Source organism: Panthera leo, chromosome D3, assembly GCF_018350215.1.
Source record: "Panthera leo isolate Ple1 chromosome D3, P.leo_Ple1_pat1.1, whole genome shotgun sequence".
In the NCBI taxonomy this organism is placed as follows: Eukaryota; Metazoa; Chordata; class Mammalia; order Carnivora; family Felidae; genus Panthera; species Panthera leo.
Genome location: NC_056690.1, coordinates 33,299,449 through 33,320,379, shown reverse-complemented (window position 1 = coordinate 33,320,379; position 20,931 = coordinate 33,299,449). Strand labels below are relative to the sequence as shown.

At 41.1% G+C, this 20,931-nt stretch overlaps 1 protein-coding gene across 7 annotated transcripts in view; it reads left to right on the top strand.

Annotated features, from left to right (window-relative positions):
* LOC122203049 (piezo-type mechanosensitive ion channel component 2) overlaps positions 1-20,931 on the top strand; it is a 468,341-nt gene that overhangs the window by 388,377 nt on the left and 59,033 nt on the right. For all 7 annotated transcript variants that reach the window (XM_042909601.1, XM_042909598.1, XM_042909599.1 and 4 more), the window contains 7 exons: positions 133-229; positions 1,837-1,996; positions 5,822-5,911; positions 7,970-8,091; positions 9,179-9,250; positions 13,863-13,969; positions 19,618-19,732. In XM_042909601.1, coding sequence (XP_042765535.1) covers positions 133-229; positions 1,837-1,996; positions 5,822-5,911; positions 7,970-8,091; positions 9,179-9,250; positions 13,863-13,969; positions 19,618-19,732 — 763 coding nt within the window. The remainder of the gene's footprint in view (positions 1-132; positions 230-1,836; positions 1,997-5,821; positions 5,912-7,969; positions 8,092-9,178; positions 9,251-13,862; positions 13,970-19,617; positions 19,733-20,931) is intronic.

Genomic DNA, 20,931 nt, shown 5'->3' with positions numbered 1-20,931 from the left:
GTACTACAGGTTACCTCTGGAATCGTTAGCACAGAGACTTCATGAATTCTTGCACTTACGGAGATCACAAGACACCAACCTCTTTTTCTGGGTGCAGGGTTTCACAGTTTGCCACTCCCATTTGTTTTTCAGATAGGAGCGTGTGGATACATTGAAAAATTGGTTCAAAATAGTTGCTGGTTGATCCAAGCATTCAGCCTGGCCTGTACAGTCAAAGGCTATAAAATGCGTAAGTATGAAAAGCAAATTTGGAAGTGGGAGGACAGGGAAGGAAGAACAGTTGTATTGTTCTAATGTTAAAATCAGGCCAAAGGGGCACCTGGGTGGCTCCACTGAGCTTTCAACTCTTGATTTCGGCTCAGGTCATGATCCCAGGGTTGTAGGATTGAGCTCTACGTACTTAAGATTCTTTCTCTCCTTCTGCCTCTCTCACCACTTGTGTTCTCTCTCTCTCTCTCTGTCTCCCTCTCTCTCTCTCTCTGTCTCTCTCAAATAAATAAAATGAGGGGCGCATGGGTGGCTGAGTTGGTTAAGTGTCCAGCTTCAGCTCAGGTCATGATCTCACGGTTCGTGACTTTGAGCCTCAGGTTAGGCTCTGTGCTGACAGCCCAGAGCCTGTAGCCTACTTCAGATCCTGGGTCTCCCTCTCTCTCTGCCCCTCCCCGACTTGCATGCACATGCGTACACATTCTCTCTCTCTCTCTCTCTCTCTCTCTCTCTCTCAAAAATAAACAAACACTAAAAAAAAACTTATTTTAAATAAAGTAAATAAAATTAAAAAACAAAACAAAACAGAAAAAAAGAGGTCAATTCCCTTTCTAGATGGAGGCTATAGGACTGTAGTACATTATGACTCTATTGTCCATACCATGAAGTGCCCCTATCCTAGACATGTTTAGTCATGTTCTGGAAACGTACAAGACCTGGCAGGTCTGGGGATTGTATGTGGCCTGTAATAATTCCCCAAATTTCTTTGAGTTACATTAGGAAGGGTTACAGAAGTCCATAGACCTGTGGTGTTTGCAGCTAGATTCTTGGGTAGTCAGAGTACCTCTGACTTCCAGATTTTTCTCTCCTCAGGAAGCTCAGGGAACCTCAAACTCAGGAAGGCAACTAGAAGAACCTCCACGGTTTCTGCAGTTAGACTCCCAGGGCAGAGGCAGAAGTTTCCATTCCCATCCTCTGCCTCTTGTACCAGAACCCAGGACAAAACCACACTTGGTCCTCCATGGTGCCCGAAATGGGGGCTACTTGACCATGGCACTCTCTCCACCGTGGCTTCCAATCCAGGCTACCCTTTGCCCAGGATGAAGAGCAACTGGGAATTTGTTTTGATTTAGGATAAGATATCTGTTGATAACCTCTTTTTCTAACAGACCATACTGTGTTAACTGCTCTTCTGGTTATACTCGGATTACCATTCTCAGAATAGCCAGGGCTTTTTGTTTTGTTTTCTGTTTGTTTATTTGTTCATATCAGAGCATTGCCTCTGGCATTGGGACATAGAGACATTATTTCTCCATGGCCCTTGTTCAGGGAGAAAGAAACCTCTCTCTCCCAGAGAGAGAAGTCCTGAGGAGGCACCCTTGGTGAAGAGTCCTGTCTGTGCCTTACACTGTTACTTGTGGTCAGTCTTACAAATCAGTGTTGACATTGGAGTTGAAATGTGTATCTTTGCTTGTAAATAAATCCATCCATAAGTGAGTCCATGCATCAGAATATTGTTCTGAGGCTTGTGGGATTTCCCAAGCCTGATTATGCCACAGATATTATAAAATAACAATGAAAATGGATGCTAATTTTAATTTGTTTTTTTTTTCTACTTTTTGACCCCAGCTGATGATGATTCCTCATGTAAACTCCCCAGTGGTGAAGCAGGAATTATTTGGGACAGTATATGTTTTGCCTTCCTCCTACTGCAGAGAAGAGTTTTCATGAGTTACTATTTCCTACATGTTGTGGCTGATATAAAAGCTTCACAGATCCTGGCATCAAGGTGGGTCAGGCCATGAAATCAAGTGGTTTCTCTTTAAGTATCTGTCTGGAAGTAATATTGCACTGTGCTCTTGTCTGAGCTTGCCTATAGAACCTGCAATAAGTTAAGAAACCCCTTCTGGAGAAACCAATCCAAGAAGGGTTTGGCACAAGGCCTTGAAAACCTAAACTAGAAGAGTAACAAGAAAGTCTTTGGTACCAAGTCACCCTTAACAAAGATCTGGGATGCTACGAGAGGTCAAAGACAGACTGGTCATCTAGAGCCCTCTGGGCACAGACCACCTCACTGGACATCGCTCATTTTGGCCTCAGGAAGAGCAGTAACACAGACGATGTTGATCTCTATAGAGACTAGTCCACATTCCCCCTCTCTGGCTCTGTCCTAAAAACGGAGAAAAGCACACTTACGTATTATTTTTCAGATTTAGGTTGAGAAGGAGTGTGATAGATACTGAAGCTCATTCTAAACCTTCCTATCCATCTTTTCTTATCTCTTCCTTCCCTTCAACCTCTTTTCCCCAACAACCTGATTTTCTCTTTTAACAAGAGGTCACCGGGCCACACTACCTTCTTCTTCCTAGACTCCACCCTTCTTCCAGTTTTTGCCCCAATCTTGTAGCTTTAAGGGGAAAGACCGGGAAGAAAGCTAGGTATTAAAGGCAAGGCCTAGACAGCTCTGCCCATGTCAGTGACACCAGCCTTGCTGATTCCATCAGACCCATGGTGCTAAATAATCTGATAATCATCAGCTTGTCTCATATGGAATTTCCAGCATCTATCATTTTGATTTGTGTTTTAGATTAACACACTTCTGTTTATACCACCAGTGCTCTTAGAGACTATTCCTTCCCTCTGCCAGGATAAACAAAATGTTTATTTCAGAAGCCATTTATAGGGAAGCAGTTCCTGGCCTTTGTTCACTAACTTGGAGCCCAGTAGAAAGAATTTCCAGTAGGGGACCTACATTTACTCTGAGGAGCTTTGTGCCACCATGGGCCCTCACTATGTGCATGAACAGGGACTTCATTTTCTGCACAATATTGGCCCTAGAATTTACCATTGTAATTGTTTTCCTAACACCCAGCATATCAGTTTCATTAGAGCACAATGTCTTGTTCTTTTTTATTTCTTTTTGTTTCTTTTTCTTTTGGGGGGCTCATCCAAGATATTTTATCCTAATAGAAATTTTATTTACTTGTAGAGCAACTGGTATTTGTGCTGATAAATACGTCTTTTTTTTTTTTTTTTTGGCTTTTCCTAAACATTTGGTCCTTAGACATCCAGATCATAATAGTAAGCCAGTATTTTTCCGTCAAAGTTATCACAGTTATTTAGAAAGCCATATTCCTCATGTTATAGAAACTGATGGCTTTGGTTCAGAGTACAGCTCGTGCTTGTTCAAGAAGAGCCATGTCTTAACAAGTGTTGAATTCACAACGGAATTTCCAAAGAAAAGACATTCATTCATTTATTGATTTGTCCACAGCCTACTGTGTTACAAGGAGGCAGATGGTTGGCCTTCCCCTCACAGAGCTTATAGCCTTGTGGGCTAGGACATATCAACAGGCAGTCACAATGCCATGTGACTAGTGTGATGGTAGGAGAGAAGCCGTGGGGATTATATCAAGGGTACATAAACACCTGCAAATGGCAGGAACCACGGCAGCCTGAGGGATGAACAGGAGGTAGAGGAGGAAGGCCGGGGACACAGCCCAAGTGAAGTTACCAGGGGAAGTTTTCATGAAGAAACCCTGAGAAGCTCAGCATGGTTGAAAAACAGAAATTTGAAGGTGAAGATAATGATGACAAATAAGCTGGACAGATAGGGAGACGTCCGATTATCAGGGGCCTGAGAAACCATGTTTATGACTTTAAAAGTAATACCACAGATAATAAGAAGCAAAGGAATGGTGTGGCCTTAATGATGTTTTAGGAGCTCACTCTGCTTGTGGCATGTACTCAGGACCATGGGCAAAGGGACCAGTTAGGTGGCTTCTCTACTGATCCAGAAGAGAGACAATGTCTCAGACCAGGATGGGATAAACTAGGAAGATATTTAAGAGTAAAATTGGCACAACTGGAAAATTGGAAGGAAGGGAGGTGCAGCTGGAAAGGAGAGGGTAGAGGATGATATGCCCAGGGTTCTGGTTGAAGCAAATGGTGGTACCATTCCCAAATGTAGAGATGCCAAGAAGCTCTAGACTTGGGGGAACACTGACCACAGACCTGAGTTGTTGGGTTGGTGAGCTTGTAAAACCGAACCCGTTGGCAAGTCTGGCATGTCCAGTGAGAGGACAGGTATGGAGGTGGGAGTAGACTCGAGGGGCCTCATGACCCATATGGGATTAGAGCAGGTGAGTGGTTGGAGGGAATGTGAATGAGAAGAGGGCCCTGGGGAGCATCCACACTTAAGAGATGGGCAGAGAAGACCAGCAACTCTGATCCAGAAAGGACAAAAGGAAGCTAAGAGAGCATGGTGCCCTTGGAGCCCAAGAAAGGCTGTTTCAAAACAGACGTTCAGCAGACAGAATGTACAAACACAAGACTGAAAATTGAACACGGAAATTGGTGACCTCAACACCTGGGCACCAGAGCCAAACATGGGAGAGCTGAGGTTGAAGGGAAAGGCTTAGGAACAGTGACTGGGAGATATTCATGCACGGACATAGAAGACTATGAGTGTGCACGGGTTTTTATTTGCTAAGATTAGCAGGATGTGAGCATGTTGGCATGCTTGTGAGGAGGACTCAGTGGCAGTGAGAAGGCTGAGAATGCAGAAACGGAGCAATAAGGGAAGGATGGAGCCACTCTGGCTGCAGGGATGGGAAGGGACTTGTGCACAGGCAGACCGTAGGCGACAGTGTCACCTTTCCCACTGTCAGGGCAGGAAAGAGTTTCCGCAGGCTAGGTGGGAGGCAGCTGAGCAAACTATTGCCTCATGACTTACGTTCTCTCGGGAAGTAGGAAACAAGGAGTGAAGAGCCCTTGACAGAAGTCTAGATTCGAGAAAAGTAGAAGGGGTTTTAAATAGCTGCTGTAGGGAAGAATTCTGAGGGTGCATGAGGAGTCAGCAGATAACGTGCCTGGTCACGCCTGTCCTGCACCTCTGACCAAAGCCCCAGCACAGGGCTGGCACACCACTGGGTTCCTGCTGACTTGGGATTTACCAAGCGGATATGATCAGATGACAGTGGAACCAAAGTTGAAGATATTAAGAGAGGTTGATGAAATAGATCTAGGAGGACCCAAAGTTGGCTTGAAAAGTGAGAACAGGCAGAGGGATTGGAAGGAGGGAAGCAGAGAGGCAAAGAGGCAGGAGACAGAACGTGCCAGTGATGGAGCTTGAACTCCAGCTTTGCCTATTTCCTTAGCCCAACTCACTCCATACCTGCTTCTGCTCATTGAGTAGGATAGTAATCTGAACTCACTCCTCCTTGCAAATGGTCCCTCATGGGGCAACTATATATAATAAGGTCAGGTGAGTAATGCTTTGCTAAGATACGAGGTTCAGTGGGACAGGTTTGAAGGGATGCATTCTTTTCAATGTCTTGAAAAACACAAACCATTTTTTTGTTTTGTTTTGTTTTGTTTTACTGACCTTCTGTGGTTGTGAGCAGGCCCACTCCCTCCCGCAGGTGGCTGTGCCATGTTCATCTACTGGGAAGGGACCTCTACACGGGCTCTTGAGACTCCCACTGCCAGCCAGAAGAATCCAGTTAATGACCTAAAAAGAAATGTTTTCTAATCCTCATAATCATTTTCAGGGGAAGGTAAGTAAAAAGGATAGAAATACTGATTTTTTTCTCTATTTCTGATTTTTCTCTAGAGGGGCTGAACTTTTCCAGGCCACAATTGTAAAGGCCGTAAAGGCAAGAATTGAGGAAGAGAAAAAATCAATGGATCAACTGAAGAGGCAGTAAGGAGGCTTTATTTCACTCTTCTCCTTTCCTTTTAATTTTGGTTTGCCTGATCCTGTTGGGCTGGCTCTCCACTCCCAGGTACCCTTAATCCCCTGAAAAACCCATTTGTGTTAACTTTTACAACTTCTGGGTATTTGCTCTGTGTCATGGCAGTAGCTTATGCTCACTGGACTGAAAATGGAAGTAATTTAAAAGAAAGATGGCTGCAGCGTGGTAGAAAGGGGAGCCATGTTGGATAAGACCAATGTCAAGTCTTGGTTCAGCTGCTTACTCTGGCACACATCGTTCAGATTCTCTGAATTTCAACTTCCTGTTGAAATTAGGGCTCACAAGCATATCTGGGTTTTTATAAAGATGAAAAGAGTTCATGAATGAGACAGGGCCTTTGCCAGTACCATTGAGGTGGAGCAAATGTTCATTATATCTGTGGATTAAAGGAATAAATACAGAGTCCTAGCTTTGGAAGGATCTCTAAAGATAGTATGATACAGTCTCTTTGGGAAGAAACTGTTGCCCCATGACATTAGATGACTTAAAATCCCCAACAAACTAGAGGCAGTACTAGAAATACAACCCCCGTTTCCCTGTGTTCACTTCAAGAGCTTGTTTTCTGCCGCAGCGTTCTGGGGAAGTCGAGTAAGGGACTGACTCCACTCAAGAGCTTTGAGAATTTCTTTTTAAAATTAATTAGCTAATTTTTAAATGAGCCCTTGAAAAGAATTTTCTTGGAGTGAAATTTTCAGCAGTAAATGTCACTTCCGAGGATTAGTAGCTCTTCATTTGGGGGGCAGGTTTAAGAGCTGATGGCCACGGAATTCAAAACCTAGCCACTTTCTCCAGGAAAGTGGAGACTCCATCAGCCCACCAGGAAAATCCCCCAAGTTTGCTGAGACTACTTAATTCCCTTATGACCTCATTTCCCAGCTCCTTTCCCCATGCAAAAATGTTTGCTAGCATAAATTACACCATCCCATTGCCTGGCTTATTCCACAATTGACGATATGAGTTACATAAAGTGTCATATAAACAGTTATGGTATAACTGTTGCCATTGTGGTCTCTAGTCATCAGGTCAGAGAAATAATAAATTTGGACCCACATGTAGAATGAGTTCCTAATTACCTATAGGGGAAACCTGTTACTATCATTCACTTTACTGAATTTTTCCATTTGCTTTAAGAATGCATCCTCTTAAGTGACAGAAAGTCAGAATATAAAAGAATGTAGGTACTGATCATTGCCAAAGAGAAGCTAAAAGTGCTGTATAAGTTGCAGGAAGCAGAAACCAGCTTAAAAACTTGAGCAACGTATCCAGAATTTTAAGAAACTTAAGAACTGAAACACTGCAGGAGGACAGGTCTGGGAAACAGAGTTCAGCACTGCAGTTTCTGAATAGTTGGACTTCCCAATTAAGCAGACAAAATAAAAGGCTCTAACTCAGTAATTAAAGATGCAATAATACATCTTTCCAGAACCAATAGGAGATTAGGTTTGAGATAGAGAAGAGTCACGTGGTCTGATAGAATACTTAAGAGCGTCTGAAGAGCAACATGCTTTTTACAAAATAGTCCTCACACTTACATACCTTTTCATTTGATTTTCACAACTATGTGAGACACACGGGTATCAATTTTTAAAAATTGCAAAATCTGGAAGAATAAAGGACTTCCATTTCATCATCTAGAGTGTTCAAAATGCCTTTGGTACAAGGTGTAGGTGGACATAAAGTACTGTGTACCAAACTTTAGCATAATTGTGATCATATTATTAAGACCAGCATCTGTGTAGAGCAAAATAACAGGGAGATGTGGGGAGACACATATATATACATACATATATGTATACATACATATACACATATATGTGTGTGTAGACATGTATATATTGTCCCCCAAGAAGATGCTTGTTGCCAATAAAAAAAAAAAAAACATTCAGAAGTCCCAAATATTGACCACTTTGTGATTTTACCCACATACATACAGGTGGAAACCCAAACTGATCATGTGGTAACTGTGGGTGTGTTCTTGGCATTGCTGCTGCTACTTTATCTTATAGGATGGATCGCATCAAAGCCAGGCAACAGAAATACAAAAAGGGTAAGGAGAGGATGCTGAGCTTGACCCAGGAATCAGGGGAAGGCCAAGACATCCAAAAACTCTCTGAAGAGGATGACGAAAGTATGTCGAGATGTTTCCCTCTTGTTCAAGTAGCTTGGCATTGAATAATAGCATGATAAGGGCTAGGGCTGTAAAATAACATTACTTTTACTCTGCCGGTATTATGCATGTTTGTATTTTTTTTTAACTCAGCAAGTTTTACCTTCTGATTGTGAGTGGGATACATGTATTTATTTCACAAAGTACATATGTAATGACTCTGTGACTTTATGAGTATCTCTTCTTCAGCACAATGACTTTAATCAACACATAGCCTAGCTTCTGTCTCACAGAGATGTGTTTCTGAAGAAAATGAGAATGAATTTGCTTAATTTATTCCTTTAGGGAAAATATTTTAGATATTTTAGGTACACAGTCTATTGTCTTTGATTTCTATAAATGTTATACAAAAATGAAATATGTATGCATATTTTATGTGGTATCTGAATAATGGTAGTTAAGTATCCTTCAATTATTGTCTGTTCCAATGAAGTCTAAAATGAAATATACATTATTATATCTGTAGTATATCTGCAGATTTACTATATCCAATTAAGTTTAAAAGGTCTTCTAATAGAAGTTTGCATGCTTTTCTATTTGAAGGGGAATGGCAAAATAATACACGGTGTTTTCTAATATATAGCACCTATTTAATAACCAATAAATTTGTATTTTTCCAACCATGCATGAAAATAATCACAAGGAAACTCCTGGTTATTGGAATATATGCATCTTCACAAATTATCTGCCACTATATTGTTTTATAAAGTTTAGGTGATGCTTCTTTTCTGTTAATTCACCAGAAAATTCAATGTGCGATGCCTTTTTGAGAGCTAACCTTCTTTTTTATATTTCTTTATATGCACTCTATTACTAAAAAGAAAGCAAAAATGTGGCATAATAATGTTCATAGAACACTTAGTATTTGCCTTGTGAAATCGACTGCTCATGCGTGTAAACATTTCAGATTTGATATAGTTTCTTTCCCTGACGTCTGATGTACTTTTGCAACTTACCTAGATTTTGACATTTGAGTTGTTAAAGCGTGGTTTTCAAAATTTGTTTTCTCACTTCATAAGAATTAATATTTGGACATATTTTATTTTAGGAGAAGCAGACAAACAGAAAGCCAAGGGCAAAAAAAAGCAGTGGTGGCGGCCTTGGGTTGATCATGCTTCCAGTAGGTTTTCTTGATCCTCTTACAATTTCATCGATTCTAACCCTTATATCCTTGACCAGAATTCAGGCGTCCCCATGACCTGTGTGTTCCATGCATGGTTTGATCCTTGTGACTTGATAGGGGGTCAGAGTGTAGGAAAATTTTCATGGAAATGGGTCTCTGGGCCCTGGTGATGGAACCTTCCAGAGAAATCAGCTGATTACCATGCTGTCTGAAGAAAGCCCCACATGTGGCTGACACATGCCTGAGCATCCTAGGGGCTCAGAAAGCGAAGAATTGCTACCTTTTTATCTAATTCTGAGGTCCAGAGCACTGCTGATACGTATTTGTCTTGTAACTGAAAACCCTTATTGAACATGAGTTTTGGCTCCCCCTGGGAGGATACTCACTAAGTTCAAAGTGTTTGTGACCCTCTTTGTAAGGCACTAGACATGGATGCCGATGAGTCTCTCTTCCCCCTTCTTCCCAGAGCTTTGATTTTATTTGCATGTAAGGTCTTTTGGCAATTTATTGAATATAAAGGTGAGGCTAACTTAAAATGTGTTCACTTTCTCATTCTGCCTCTGCCCCAGTTTCGAAAGGCTCTCGTACTACATTCCACATTCGAAGCCTAGCATGTGGCATGGCTGTAGAGCCACCAGCCATGACCAATTCAGAGTAGAGGTGGACAACAGTTTTTGAAAAGCAGAGCTTCATGGCCACATAGAATTAAAGTTTCCCTCCTGATCATTAAAAGAAATGAGGGGGGTGGCGCCTGGGTGGCTCAGTTGGTTAAGCATCCTCCGACTGTTGATTTCAGCTCAGGTCACGATCTCAGTCGTGGTCATGATTTCACAGTCGTGGGATCGAGCCCTGTGTCAGGCTCAGCGCAGAGTGGGGAGCCTGCTTGGGATTCTGTCCCTCCCTCTCTCTCTGCCCCTCCCCTGCTATTGTTCTCTCTTCCTCTCTCTCTCAAAATAAATAAACTTTAAAAACAGGAAAAAAGGGATGAGGAATTATGGAACTCAGTGGCTATATTTGTTCTGCTTAGCAAAGGAAATATCACTCACGATTGGCCAGTGGACGGTCTTAGAATGGAATGATCCATTTCAGTCTGACCCTCCTTGCGTTTGTTCAAGTATTGAATAATTATTCATTATGTTGCAAATTACTAATAATACCTTCAGGCCTTTATGCCTTATCCTGTGGCTTAATAACTTCAGCTAATGTGATCAGACAGGGACTATCACTGAGGCCCACAGTGTCGCACGATGGCGGGAGAGACTCTACTGACGGGATCTTCAGAATCACTAGAAAATCAAGTTGATCAGAATGTTTTGCCGTGCCTGATTCTTCGTGTCTCTGAGATATAGTGTTGGCTTCTCTCACCCCAAAATTAACTTTCTAAAATCAGCAAGCCAATTTAAGGAAGTATTAATTCAAAATTTGCTCAACACGCCTGAATGATACTAAATTTAATCCCAAACATTGAATTTATAGCATTATGTGAGGGGAAAAAAAACATGATTTTCAATGAGTTTTGTTTCACCTGCTGCCAAGTCAAAAGACAAAGATTCACATCGAAATTCTGTGTGACTCTTGAATCTTTTGTTCATTGGCATGTTCGTCATGCTAACGATCCAATAATGCAGCACACTGTAAGCCTGTTTCTATCAAGTCACAAGAAAACTGTGCTTATCTTTCTGTTTGTAAAGGGCCCTTTGCTAGTTTAGACAGACCTATCCATTTCGACATTGTGTCCTACTGAATGTTTTCTCTCTCACCTGGGGTAAATTCCCGTTGCAATTGTAGTTGTCTTTCCTTTTCTCGTCTAAACATTGAATTTTGGAAGGAATTGGATATGGTCTTCGATAATCATCTTACAAGTTGATAATAACTGAAAAAGAACTGCTTATGAAGGTTATTGACTTTAGTTTTCTGATTCATTTCACCCTCATTATATCGAGTTCTTGAAGACTGGTATTAAATTAAATGTGCCTTGTTACAACACCTCTTGGTGCAATAATGCAGGAATGTGTGTAATTCATGGTTTGGAATCAGATTCTGACCGTGGTGTTAAAATTTTTCCGCAAAATACATTTCCTTTTACCAGCTCATGAGGAAAGGAAAGGAATGACTCTGTGGATTATTTCTTAGGCCATGATGAGTTCCAAAAGTTATCTTTAGATCTGGAAGCACTTTATTAAAAGCCCTTACTTCAATCTCTTGAGTCACTGGGCTTTTGCCTAGATGGTTCCTTACAGGTGCGGAGTGTGAGAATACATGTAGTTGAATACCCTTGTGTAAGTCGACAGATGATACAGTGATATGGCCAAGTTGTTCATAATACTGGCAAGCAGTCAAGATCTTAACATAGTCTGTAGGTGGCCAATCTTCCACTTCCACACCTATGTGCACACATGCGATTGCATTATTGCTGTTCAATGATACCTTCCATTCCAAGGTAGTATGCCTCCATGCCAATTCAGTACCTTCCTAAAGTAATGACAAGCCTCACTTTATTGTTAAATATCTGAAACAGAGGTCCGGGCTTCTGGGGATACAGGTGGTAGGTTTTAAAAGTTATTTTCGCACTCAGTTCAGCAATCACATCAATATCCACATGTTTCTGGACACAGGCTGGGGGCAGGATCGCTCTCTGAACTAACAAATGTGTATGTAAGAGCTTCTCTCCTTATTATTAGCAGATAGCACCGAAGAAAACACTCTGTTGTTTTCGTACTTTTATCTCAGTAACATTTCATAAACGAATAGGGGATTTTCCTAAGCATTTCCTTCTTTGTTTTAACGTGTCAATTCTACTTCTCGCATACAAATTGATAGTTTGTTTTTTTAAAATGATCAAATCGGTGTTGTGACTGCTTGAGAAGAAAACCGTTTGGGCTCACTGTGGCCACACGAGTAAAAGTCACAGAAGGTATGATTGAATACAGTTGAAGCTATTGTTGATTTTAGAGCCTATAATGAGGGTAAAATGCTCAATCCTGTAATATTCTGTTTTTTACCAAATGACCATGTGACATAGAGTCCATGTAACTTTCCTGCAAATGTCTGAGCTTACTTGAAGGCATTACTTTAATGGTCTTCCTCACTGTCAAACGTAATGCTGTGACTTTGGTTTGTTCTTGCTTATTCTTACCTTCTGTTGTATTGCATTTATTCCCTCAGGCCCGGACCCAGTACTCTGGGCCTGGTTCTTTCTTCAAAATAAAAATAACAAACTACAGTGCTTCTGTTCAAGGATATAAGGCCCAATTCATTCCGTGTGCAACTTCACGGATGGAGGCTTCAGATACGGTCTGAAACCGTTGGGCAAAATTACCTACCTTCTGGCCATGTTTAGTGATGGTCACGCAACTAATTTTAAACAAGCCAAGGTGTTCCATTACCTTACAACGCACGAATCCAAAAGATCACGGAAGACATCATGTTATGTCGTCCAAAAGACACCTCAGCATTTGAAAACTTGAATGTACCTTGAAAGTGCTACTATGTTTTTCCCCCGCAATGATGGTACAGTTCTTGTAGCATCGGCAATACGTACGCTGGGTCTCTTTTCTCTGATAAACTTAACGTAACGCTCAAGCCGACAAAGATGGGATTCTCAAATTTCTTTAAGTCTCTGGACATTTCAGCTTCCTCTGCTCCTTTTAACACAGCAATATGTTCTTGCAGGGAGAAGATCAGGCAAGGCAAGGCACGGACAATCCAGACCGTCTGTGCTTTGTGTCTTCTGGTCAGTATGGTTCTCCTCACATTTCAGTGAGCAGCCGGAGTTCCTTGTTGACCAGAAGCCCAACAGCGCTAAACCATATCGGCCATGTCTGCCGTGCCTCAGTCTGTCCCGTGCTACGTGTAGAAACAGCCAGAGTGGTGGTGGTGGTGCTGTTTTTGTAGTTGTTTTTTTTGTTTTGTTTTGTTTTTTTAATGTTACCTGCCCATTTCCTCCTTGTGGCAATGCGTGTGTGTGTTGTGGGGGGGGGGGGGGGGGGATGGTTTTTGTGTTTGTTTAACTCTTTCAAATGTCTTGCCATGTATGCTCTGTCCCCTGTGTCACATGCGGAGCAGCCAGGTCTGCAGAGTGTAAAGTGAGGTCGAAGTCGGTGATGCCGATTCTTGGTCCTGAATCAGCCTAATTGGCGTCTCTACCACACGCCGGACCCATTCAGACAACACCAAATCCTCTACTTCACTTTGGCCTCGTCTAAAGGACCCAAATTGCCGACTGGTCTGAGTTGTGAAACTGTAACCATTTTCCATCCACTATTTTGGCCATCTTGGTAACAAAACTGGTTGCTGCAGAGTTGATCCGGTGTTATCTGTGTAAAATTTACAACGAAGAAGGAAGAGAATATCAGATGAACCCAGCAGTGGCCAGTTTTCTTACATGGCATAGACAAGGCCTCATGCTCTGTAGACCCGGCCACACCAACACCATGTAGTGTTAGCCCAGAATGAGTTCTCTTCATCTCTTGTTTTTCCCCCCCTGCCAACATCTCTTGCTGGTCTTTTGTGGACAATGTGTATATCGGTGGGGGGGGCAGTTCACTAATAAGCCCTTAATGATCTCATCTCTCTTGCAAGAAATAAGTAAATATTTTGTTTTGCTTAGTGGTCAGGAGTGGAGATTATTATTTGTTTGAAACGGATAGTGAAGAGGAGGAAGAGGAAGAACTGAAAAAGGAAGATGAAGAACCTCCGAGAAGGTCCGCTTTCCAGGTAATTCTGGGGTTGGGAAAACCATGCCCTTTGCTGGTTGAAGGGCTTTTCTTTCCGACAGACCTTGAATGCAGGCCTAGACTTCTTCTGCCATGTTCACGTGTGTTATAGCTTCCAGAAGCTTCTAATTTCCACCTGAAATCATCCATCCCTCATTAAACTGTAACGCTGCTTGCCCTCAGCTTCGGTGTAATTCCTGCCATTCAAGAACACTGTTCCCACCAGGTGTTTGCTCCCGTTCATCAAAAACCCTTCTGATGCTATAAACCAAAAATAAAGCTTCCCTGGGTGAACTTTATTTTTCTGTTACAAGTAGAAGGTGAAGAAGACTTCTCTGGCATTGCTCTGGATTGCTTGAGCAGACTTCCCACTTTGAGACGTGAAATAGTTGATCATAAAAATAAAGCACTTGCTTTGTTTTGAAACCAACGGCCACTTCATGTTACCTCAGATTTTGCAAATCCATTTCATTTGTGTTGTCAAAGGTTTGAGACTGTACTGCAGTCATGAAAACAGCCAGCACAGTCCTGATTTTTTCATCTTAGCTGCCTTTCCTTCTCAGAATGTGCCACCTCATTCTTGGTGACATAGCTCACCAGCCTAATACGGTGTACCCAGTGATTGTCTAAGCAATGCTTGTTAGCGATGAGGACTTGTCAGTAGAGTTACACATGGGGTGAAAGCTTGGCATATATTTCTTTTACCAAAGAGTCACTTATGAGGACTGTTCTTTCCCGTTCATTACAATCCAAGACATATGGAGCGATACCCATCAAGCCACATGATGTGTCCATGAAAAGGTCTTTGTCACTTTGCTGACCGGGTCTCCTCAAGCTGCAGGGTTACATCCACCCCTGTATTCCCAACAACATTGAAGAACTAAATTATTTATGGAGTCACCTTGCTCTGAGGCTTCCTCGCTGGCCCCATCGCTACTTGAGTTGTGTCTCTTAAAGATGGTGTCTGTGCGCGTGGCTGGCTCGTCAAATACCGATGACCTGACGTGTGTATCTTTATTCTCATGAGTTTCCTTATAACCATCACTCATTCAGCCAAGAAGAGAACATTCCTCACCGTGTTTATGGATTACATGCAATGGCTGACTATTTTCCTATTCCGAACCGACAAGCAAAGCACATTTGTTCCAGCTTCAGTGATGGGGCACATTTTAACCTAGCTGATGTAACTGTAGAGACAAATTCATACTGACGTCATATGTAAAATTGTTAGTCTTTGATGTTTTTCTACTAATCACTCTCGCTTTGTCCTTCTTTGTAGAGAGCTATTGGGAAGTTTGCGTCGGCCATTTTAGCCTTGCCAAAGTCTGTCATTAAACTTCCCAAAACTATTCTTCAGTATTTAATCAGAGCTGCAAAGGTATTTGATGTTTCACTGACGTGTGGTGTGTGACCCTCCGCTCTGTAGAAATTTAGACAAGCAGATCCCTGTCGCCTCCATCTGCATTTTCCCTGCTCTATAGGTCGTACAACGGAGGAAGTATAAGAACTTAAAATATTAGGGAAACATTTCCAAGGAGAGTTTTGAGAAGCCAAATTTCTTACTATTTCATTCTTGTTCTTCAGTTGACACGAGAGCCTATCGAGACATAGAGAGAGAAAATGCAGATACGTATCTACTCTGTCCTTCTTGTAGTTTGGCCTACGTCACATCTCATTTGAAAAGGGTCACATCTGGTTGCATGCGTCAGTCATGATGTGTAAAATGTGTGATAATCGTTCTCAGAAAGCTGGTAAAATTATGACCAAGGTAATAGAAGACTCATTTTTCTCCACCTTCTTGTTGGCTTCCCTTTCAAGTCTCCATCTTCCCTCAATTGGATATCGTCTTCCGTTTTACTATCCTGCCTTTGGTACAATTCCTCACAAGACCGTGCTGCCATGTACGGTCTGTGGAGTTTCTCACACCCATGTCACCAGAGAGAGTGCGAGATAAACTGCGAAGAGGCTATTTGTCAATTAACCTAATGCACAGCAGAAAGTATCCAGCTACCTGGGCGGTAGCCACCCATTATTGAAAATCATAAATAATGAATTACTGTTCATGTACTTTATAGAAAGCTGGTTCTGTGCACTTAGTCTGGGCAGGCACTTAAACTCTCAGGTCTTTATGCTCATGTGTTAAGCAAATGTTTGGATAGTGAGGGGGACCAGCGCTTCTCCCATTTTACCTGGGACCTTATTTAAATGCAGGTTACGGAAATTAAGCAGGTCCTTGAAATTCTGTATTTCTCTCAAACTCCCAGGGGACAGACAGCTGGGGGTCTATCTTGAATAGGAGGGTCTAAGCTTCTAGGTTCCTCCCATCTTTAAAATGCCAGCGTTCTGATTGCTAGTTTAATATTCTATGTTTTAACTTCCCTAAGATTCTTTTTCTTTTCTCTTTTATGACTACCATATAAGTCTCTCCATTCATATTTAAGAATTTATGTGAAAGATTGCAATGTAATTATCCCCATCTTACTTTAAAAACAAAAACAAGAATGGGGCGCCTGGGTGGCTCAGTTGGTTGGGCGTCCGACTTCGGCTCAGGTCACGATCTCGCGGTATGTGAGTTCGAGCCCCGCATCGGGCTCTGTGCTGACTGCTCAGAGCCTGGAGCCCGTTTCAGATTCTGTGTCTCCCTCTCTCTCTGACCCTCCCCCGTTCATGCTCTGTCTCTCTCTGTCTCAAAAATAAATAAATGTTAAAAAAAAAAAAATTTTTAAAAACAAAAACAAGAAACAAAACAACTTCTTTCAGACAACATAAAGAAAGTCCTGGGTTACACATGAATCAAAGGACAGTTTATTAAATTTAACCAATTTCCGTTAAGGATCTCCATTCGCTTCAATAAAGTCCTCTCCTGTTTGAAAAATTAAATGCTTTTTGCATAGTATTTTCAGGAAAATGAATCTCATTCCCCCCCCCCACTAGGTAAGATAAGCTTAAGATAAAAATCATATGATAAAACTTAAGATAAAATTTAGGATAAAGTAAGTGAGTGAATAAATGAATGAATGAATGAATAAATAAGTAACTAGAATTTAAGATAATGTTGAGAATACAGACTAATAATGGCAATTTGAAGAAACCAAAGGTCACTTATGGACATTTTCTTGTATTTTTTGTACTTATGGTTAGTGGTGTGGGTGTCCCATGAACTTGAACAGTGGTTATGGCTGCAATGTGAGAATTGAGAAGTTTCAGTAAGAAACTTCCATTTCTCCACTCAATAAGAATTGGGATTTTTCCTCCTACTTTGTCATCACCATTTCCTGAAACAGACTGACCCTCTATCAAATGTTCCTGGCACTATACCGAGTTTGTAGCTCCAAATGTCAACATTAAGATAATTTACCTACAAATAGGGACTCCTCATAAGATTTTCTTCCCCTCTCTTTTTCCCCCTTCTTTGAATTATGTAAATTCTCATCTTAGTGAGAAAGCTTCGTCATTTGGGATTATAGGTAGAACCAGGAGTTTCCTTTTAATAAGGCAAAATCTTTTTTTTTAATTTTTTTTATGTTTATTTATTCTGAGAGAAAAGTAGAGGGAGAGAAAAAGTGGGGTAAGGGCAGAGAGAGGAAGAGAGAGAATCCCAAGCACAGACCTGATGCAGGGGCTCAAACTCACAAACCATGAGGTCATGACCCAAGCCCAAACCAAGAGTCTGACGCTTAACCAACGGAGCCACCCAGGTGCCCCAATAAGGCAAAATCCTAATGATACTCCCCCATCTACAAGAGTTCTGCAATTCTGTCCTAAATGGCCCTTGTCTCTCTCCTTCTCACCCTCCCTCCCCATTTTTCTCCAGTATAAAAGAATTCCTCCAACTTGTATACTTAATGCATTCACAAACCCTGAATTACTCTTTTATTTTCTATCTTGGGGATTCTGGCATTATCTAAAAGCAATATGGTCATCACCCATTTTTTTTTAAAGAAAATGTCACCGTATGTTGCTCTTAAACCTGAAAATTTCTTGCATCTAGCAGTTCAGATTTTTTTTAAAGAATCAATATTTTGTGGAAGCAATTTGCTTATTAATTTACTAAACCTCAAAGATATTCTTTTTGGTAGGTGACAGGTTTAATAAGCAAGGGAACTTACATATTTGGCAAAGATATTCTTTCTTCTTTTTTAATTTTTTTTAATGTTTATTTTTGAGAGAGAGACAGAGACAGAGACAGAGCATGAACAGGAGAGGGGCAGAGAGAGAGAGGGAGACACAGAATCCGAAGCAGGCTCCAGGATCTGAGCTGTCAGCACAGAGCCCAACAGGGGGTTTGAATTCACGAACCACGAGATCATGACCTGAACCGGAATTGGATACTTAATCAACTGGGCCACCAAGGCACCCCCAAAGATATTCTTGATAGAGTTCCCAAGTAGCATGCTTAGTAAACATCTACCATAAATTCCTTCATGTGGTCCTTCTTTGTCCAGTGTCAGTTCATTTCTCATTTCTCAAAATACATTTTTGGCAGAAAATAGGATTATTTTTTGCCTCTTGGATTTATTATTATTCAGAAACAATACAGATGTTACACTTGTGTTAGTTGCCATTAGATTCAGATTTCTACCATTGGGAAAAAAGAAATTCTCTTCCTTAGTCACCCATGACTTTTACACTTCCGTACATCAAAAAGTTGGGTCCCTTTTTATTTTTACTGACCTCACAATGCCTGTGGTTTGCTTACACTGTGTTTTCCAAGGATTCCTGAAATCTGAAAGTCATACAGAGTACAGTGAAAGTGTCTGGGTTTACAAAGTGCCCCCACAAAACAGCCCTCCAACTTGAACATCATAATAGAAAACCCAGCTTCCCTGAGACCCAGGTGGCTTTGTGGGTGCATGAGGAGCATGCCTGCTTGGCTTCGTGATTACAGATGGCTGACTTTGTTTACCAGGGTTTTCTTTTTGTTCCTTCTGCATGATTTGGGAGACTATTGGTGGGTGGACTGTTCAACATTGCTCTGCGGTGGTTATCGGTTTTATCATATTAACGTAACCGTTTTCAGCTCTTGAATGAAAATGACAAAAGGCAACCAAGGTCACCACAGTTTTCCTTCCAGAACATTCTGGAATAACTCTGTAACCTTAATAGCGCAATCATTTTTCCTTTCCAAATACTAATCAGTCTACAGAACCCTTTCTCAAGTTGCTGGTCATAGCTCTTTTTCACAAGGGAGAGCATCAGATGTACTAAACTCTTTTCCCAAAGTAAATGAGTAAACGATGTTTTGTTTTTGACTCAAAGTTTATTAGTGAGGGGAGAAAACCACTCCAGTGACACTTAGCAAGAGGTCCAGCTTATTCCTATTGTGTGTAATACAAAAGAGTCAGTCACTGTCACAAGTGGTGGTGGTACATGGGGACTTGGGGGGAATGATGGTCACCCAAAGTATCTCCTGACTGTGATACCAAATGAAATACACTCCTACAACATCTGTTTTCATATTTTATTTCATGATCATGGAAATAGCACAGGTCAACTGAGAATACTGAGGGATGTGGGAGCAGAAGATTTAGTTTGTGCTGGCAGAAAAATATGTATATATTTCCAAAAGTCAGGAAGCTTGGTGTTGGTCCCTTTTCTTTTCATTTAAATATTAAAAAGGCAGAAAATAATTTAATTTTCTCCCTTCAGTTTGTTTATCAAGCCTGGATCACGGACCCTAAAACAGCACTCCGACAGAGGCGCAAAGAGAAAAAAAGGTCTGCAAGAGAAGAACAGAAAAGAAGGAGAAAAGGATCTGGGGATGGTGAGTGTTGAGTGAGCGCAGGGCCCAGCCAGCACTCTCTGTCCCTGTGGCCCTGGTGTCCCAGAGGGAACCACAAAGGACAGAAGCTTTGGAGGAATGACATTCTTACATTCTGAGGAATGCACAGAGTTCTACTTGTCCTTCGTTACTTGTGTCTGACCCTTGGAATAAATAAAAAGGTAAATTTAAGTTAAGGTACATTTTATAAAATAAGAGAGAGAGGAACAAATTAAACTCAAAGTAGAAGGAAGAATTAATGTTTTAAGCAGATGTTAAATTATAGAAAAGAAATACAAGACAAGATCTATCATTAAGTGAAAAGCTGTTCTTAGAAAAAACTAGTAAAATGGGTAAACCTTTGGAAGTTTGATTAAGAAGAAGAGGAAAAACACAGTATCAGGAACCAAAAATGGAACGTAACTACCAATGCCATATTCCACATTACATTTGAAAACATACGATAGGAACACATTTCTAAAGAGGGGAAAAACTCCAAGCTACAGCTAAGCACCAAAAGTGGAGTGAAAGTTCAAGTGGGGCACTCAGAAAAAATATTTGCATTATATATGTCAGACTAAAAAACAGTATTCTGGATATATTAAGGACTTCTAAGAAGCAGTAAAAGAAAAGTTCAACCCAATAGATGAATAGATGTGAAAAACAATTCACAGATCAGGAAACGGAAATAGAGGAGCTCAGCTTCACTACTTATAGGAGAACCACAACCCATATTTTGACATACTGTTGTTTCGTTGTTGTTGTTGTTGTTGTTGTTGTTGTTGTTGTTGCTTTACCTATTGGATTGGGAAAAACCCAAACATTCGCTAATTTGTTAACATCACCATTTGGAGTTAGTGGGAAGAGAAGTGTTTGTATGAGTTACAACACATATAACACGACAAGCGGTGTCGTAGAGTAGTGCATCCCCTTTGAACAGCAATGTGTTGATATCTGTAAAAATGTTAAATGTCCATCTCCCACTACAGATCTATCCCTCTTCTAGACATGTGGTTCAACTTGAAGCAACATCTGCACATGTGCACAAGGACCCATGTCTAAGAATACCTATCAAACATCATTTGTTTTGTTAATAACAAAAACTTGGAAGCATTCTCAATGTATACATAAAGAAGAGTCAAGTAAATTATGTTACTATATATTATAAAATTCTATTCAGTAGTTAAAAAAGTGAGATGGAT